At 52.7% G+C, this 4,644-nt stretch overlaps 1 protein-coding gene across 1 annotated transcript; it reads right to left on the bottom strand.

Annotated features, from left to right (window-relative positions):
• Positions 1 to 493: 493 nt before the first annotated feature.
• LOC124233543 (sialic acid-binding Ig-like lectin 14) lies at positions 494 to 4,641 on the bottom strand (the record flags this gene model as incomplete). Its single annotated transcript, XM_046650687.1, has 5 exons — positions 494 to 2,340; positions 2,477 to 2,612; positions 2,704 to 2,961; positions 4,202 to 4,249; positions 4,500 to 4,641. Coding segments are annotated over 5 exons (621 nt in total), but the record flags the coding sequence as incomplete, so codon positions are not given.
• Between the last annotated feature and the right edge of the window lie 3 nt (positions 4,642 to 4,644).

Below are 4,644 nucleotides of genomic sequence, written 5' to 3' on the forward strand. Positions count from 1 at the left end.
ACAAACAGATTGCAATGGTTAAAATTGAACAGGCAGACGATAAAAGAGTGGCTGAGGATGTAGATAGATGAGAACTCTCAAAACACAGCGGGATGGAAATCCATCTGACGTCTCAGGAGAACTGTTTGATAGTATCTTCTATAGCTCAATAGACACCTACCCTACGATGGAGCAATCCCATACCCACCAGGAAAAAGTGCTAGTGCTCCCATTTTCATCACAAAATTCATATCAAGATGATTTTTGAAAATCTAAACACTGGAAACTAATTTAATGCCATTGTACTTTAGAATAGATAAATAAGTTCGAAGTATGTTCACACATGAAATACTATATTAAAAGCAAAACAGGGGCTGGCCCCTGGCCAAGTGGTTAAGTTCGTGCGTTCCACTGCATGCGGCCCAGTGTTTCGTTGGTTCGAATCCTGGCAAGGACATGGCACTGCTCATCAAACCACACTGAGGCAACGTCCCACATGCCACAACTAGAAGGACCCACAACGAACAATATACAACTATGTACCGGGGGACTTTGGGGAGAAGAAGGAAAAAATTAAAAAAAATCTTTTAAAAAAAAGCAAAACAATACCAAGAAGAAAGATGAATTATTGATAGAGGTACCGACATGGATGAATCCGAAACACAATGCTGAGAAAAGGCAACCAGACACAAAAATGTGTACAAAGTCTGACTCCACTTCTATGAAGCACAAACACTGGCAATATTGATTTAGAGGGACAGGGAAGAGGGAGGTGGTCCATTTGGGACTGTGTTGATTTGAAGAGCCACAAGGAAAACTCAGCACCCTCAGCCTGCACTCAAGGCTCCAGGTATCCGATCTTCATTCTCTCCCACCGCTGTGTGTCTTTGGTTCTCCTGGTCCTCGCTGCAAGCAACAGATACAGGGCATCCCCTCGCCGCCAGCCTGTCTCAGCTCTTGGCACCTCTTCACCTGAGCTTCTTGCCCACTTCTCATCTTTCCAACCTCAGCTCAGCCCCCTTCGCTCTGGTAGCCTGACCTGACCACCAGGGTGGGTGGAAAGAGTCTGTACGTGGAGCCTGGTGGTGGAAGCGTGGGTGTGCACGTACATAAACATTCATCTAGTCATACTATTGAGGTTTGCTTATTTCACTCAGGTTAAGTCAGACATCAAAAAACGCTGAATAGACAAAAAGCCTGAGTGGAAACAGGTTCAACAAAAATAATAGAAGATTCAGACATAAATTTGCTCTAGAAATTCCCATGGAGACAGTCAATGGTAAGCTCCCGTTTTAGGTTTTATGGCTTAGTAAAACTTTTGTTTATAATTAAATGTTGTGAGGTTTCATTGTAATTATTATGAGATCGGCATCTTTAAATCGGGAAAGAAAAGCTGTGCTCCTGACCCTACTGTGTATCCATGTCTACTTTGATGGAGAAGTTTGGGAGACCAGAAACTCAGGTGTTAACCAGGTAACTTCTGGGTAACAAGAGGGTAAGGCCCCAAGGTCTTTCCCTTCCTAGGGCTGGGGATGGAGAGAGAGTAGGTGGGAGGGGCAGGGTGGGCAGGACCAACAAGGACGGGTTGGTAAGAGATGGGGAGGGGAGCAGGCCGATGGGGTGTGTCAGTGGGCAGTCAGTGGGATGTCTACAAAATGATCATGTTTTTATTTTCTGTATCTTATGATGTTTTCACACCTTTGAAAGCTTGCTGGCCAGTGGGAGTCTGCCCTACCCTTCCCCCTACCCCCAGGGGTAGCCAATTCCTAGAGACAGCAAAGGGCTCTGCCAGGAGACCAATTCAGATGCAAACCAAGCAATCCTGAGTCCATGTCCCCCAGGAACCCCTTTGTCTAACTCCCACACACCAAGACACTATTTCTCCTGCCCCAATCGCCCAGGACCAGGTACCAGACAACTAGAGACCACCCCGGTTGCCCAAAGCCCACCAGAGTTGTTCAAGCTCCCTGATTCTAAACCGTGTGCCCTGCCCTAACTTGTCTTTCCTGGGGAAACCCCAAGAAAGGCCCTGGCCTAGGCTTCCATGCACCTGCTTCTGTCTCCTGACGCAAACAGGTGCCTCCCCTGTGGCGCTGCCGGGGGTGACGTGCCACCTTCTCTCCAGAAATGGAAGTAATAAAAATCTTCTTTCAATGGCATTGACCTCTCCAGGTTGCGAACTCCACAAATTGAAATCCGTGAGTACAGATGAGACAGGATTTGAGACGAGAGTTTCCAGGGAGGTGCTGAGAGTGATGTCCCCACGTCTGCCCCTCTGGGCTCCATGTCAACTCCTCAATCTCTTAAGAAGGAGGCATCCTCAGTCAGGCCTTCAACCCTGTGCCCTGGGGCCCTACACACCTGCAGAGCCAACACGGGTCTCAGATTAGAGTCCGACACTTTGACTCTGACTCCAGGCAGGATGGGACAGCTCAGCCCCACCTGGAACTCAGGGGCCAATCACTGGACTTCCCCAGAGAGGGCCAGGCCTGCTCACCTGGTGTAGTAGATCCAGGTGAGGCCATAGGTGAGGAGGAAGCCAGCCCCCATGAGCGCCCCTCTGATCAGGGTGAGTACCAGGGGCCAGGAGCCCTGCTGCTCCTCAGTCACACAGCTGCAGGAAGAGGGGCTTCCTGGGGAAGGGGAGAGAGGGTGAAGTTCTGTCCCTCCCACGACCAAACACCGGACCAGGCTGCCCAGGCCAGCAGCTGCCCTGCAACTCACTCTGCACAGAGAGGCTGAAGGAAACATGCTGGGAGCCCAGCGGGTTCTGAGCTCGGCAGGTGAATTCCCCTCCGTCTCCGGCCCCCACCTGGGGCAGCTCCAGGACCCCAGGTGCAGAGGGCTGGGATGGGCTCAGGGCTTTTCCTTCACGGGACCAGCTCATCGTGGCAGGGGGGTTGCTGTCAGCCACGCAGACCAGGCGCAGGGACTGGCCCTCCAGGACAGGCAGCGATGCGCCGTTCTTTAGTGTCTTCAGGGCTTGGGGAGAGAGGCACAGCAAGGTGGGTGGAGCCAAGAGGTCCACCTCCCCCTCACTCTTCCCACAGAGCCAGAAGGAGAAAGGTAGGACCATATGACCAGTGTGAGGGCATGGGTTCATCATGGCTCAAGAGGCAATGACCCTGGTGGTCAGGTCAGGGTGCCAGAAAAAAGGAGGCTGATATGAGGTGGAAAGGATGAGAAGCGGGTGGGCAGCTCAGGTGGACATGTACCAAGGGCTGAGACAGGCTGGCAGATGAGGGAATGCACCTGTTTCTGTTACCTGCAGGGAGGACCAGGAGAACCTAACACACAACAGGGATGGGCGAGAGGCAAGTCAGATATTTTGGAGCCTTGAGTGCCAGGCTGAGGGCACTTGGTTTTCTCCTGAGATCACTGGGAAGTCATAGCAGCTGTGAGTCCAGAAAACACAGAATCAGCACTGAGTCTAGAAAGCTCCTGCTGCGCCAAGTGGGGCCTGGAATGGAGGCACAGACAGGAGGCAGGGAGGCTGAGGAAGAGGTTGAAGCAATGGTTCAGGGTCAAGGACAAGCCTGGAGCTGAGTCTGAGGCCAAGGGCAAGGAGAAGAGGGAAGTAATTGAAGAAGCAAAGTTCTTGAGACTCGCTGAGTCATGGAGTGCAGCCGGTGAGAAAGGGAGTTGCAGAATCTTGAGGGTTTTAGGGGACGGAATTACAGAGAGAGAGTCCTGGAAAGCACTGTGGGAGGCCGGCAGTCTCCATCCCTCCCTCCTTCCACCATCTGGTGGGCATCTCCCTCTCCTCTCCTGGCCCGTTGACTTGGGTCTGGGCATTTACACACTAGGAGGTTGGCCCAGAGTGTCTGGGCCTCACACCTTCAGAGGAGGCTCCACGTCCCACTGGGACACCCTTGGACTGTTTGGTGGAGGGAGAACAGAGAGTCCCACGGCTTCAGGAAATAGATTCCACGAATGCAGCAGGAATAGGACTAGGGAGGCTGGGGTGGAGCCGTAGGAGGAGAAGCACAGAGCAGTGCCATGGTGGGGCGAAATGGGCTTTGAACAAAGTGTATGTGTGTGTGTGTGCACATGTGTGTGCATGTGTGCAGACGTGGGCACACGGGAAGTGGGGGGAGAAGGTGGCCATTTTTATCCTTGCTTTGCCCATATCGGATCCCATTCAAGCTCTAATACCCCCTCTCTGCTCAGAGTTGGCCCCAGGGGCAGGTCACAACCCCGGAGAGGAGAGGTTCTTTCCTACCTGTGACATTTCCGGAGAGGACACGGATGGTGAGGTTCTGTGGAGCATCTGGGATAGAAAGACATGGCCCCGTTTCAGAGGTGAGGAGTGGGATGGAAGCTGAGCCAGGACCCAAGGATGGTGGTGGAAACTGGAGAAGGTGAGGGTTGCTGTTCTTCCTGCACGCTCCCCACCTGGACTCCCAGGGCTCAGATGAATGCTTGCATGTTCGAAGCTTAGCTCACCCTCACTCTCTCCCTCTACTCTACACACACAGCCCCATCCGCCCTCAGGTACCAACCGTCCCTCCAGCACTCACAGGAGATGTTGAGCTGGATGGTTCTCTCCGTGGCCGCCTGTGCTCCTTGGTGTTTCACCCAACAAGTGAAGTTGGTGCCACGGTCTTGGAGCCTCGGTGTGAAGGTGAGTACTGAGGAACGGAGGGTCTTGGGGTCCAGCGAGTG

Source organism: Equus quagga, unplaced genomic scaffold (genome assembly GCF_021613505.1).
Source record: "Equus quagga isolate Etosha38 unplaced genomic scaffold, UCLA_HA_Equagga_1.0 204646_RagTag, whole genome shotgun sequence".
In the NCBI taxonomy this organism is placed as follows: domain Eukaryota; kingdom Metazoa; phylum Chordata; class Mammalia; order Perissodactyla; family Equidae; genus Equus; species Equus quagga.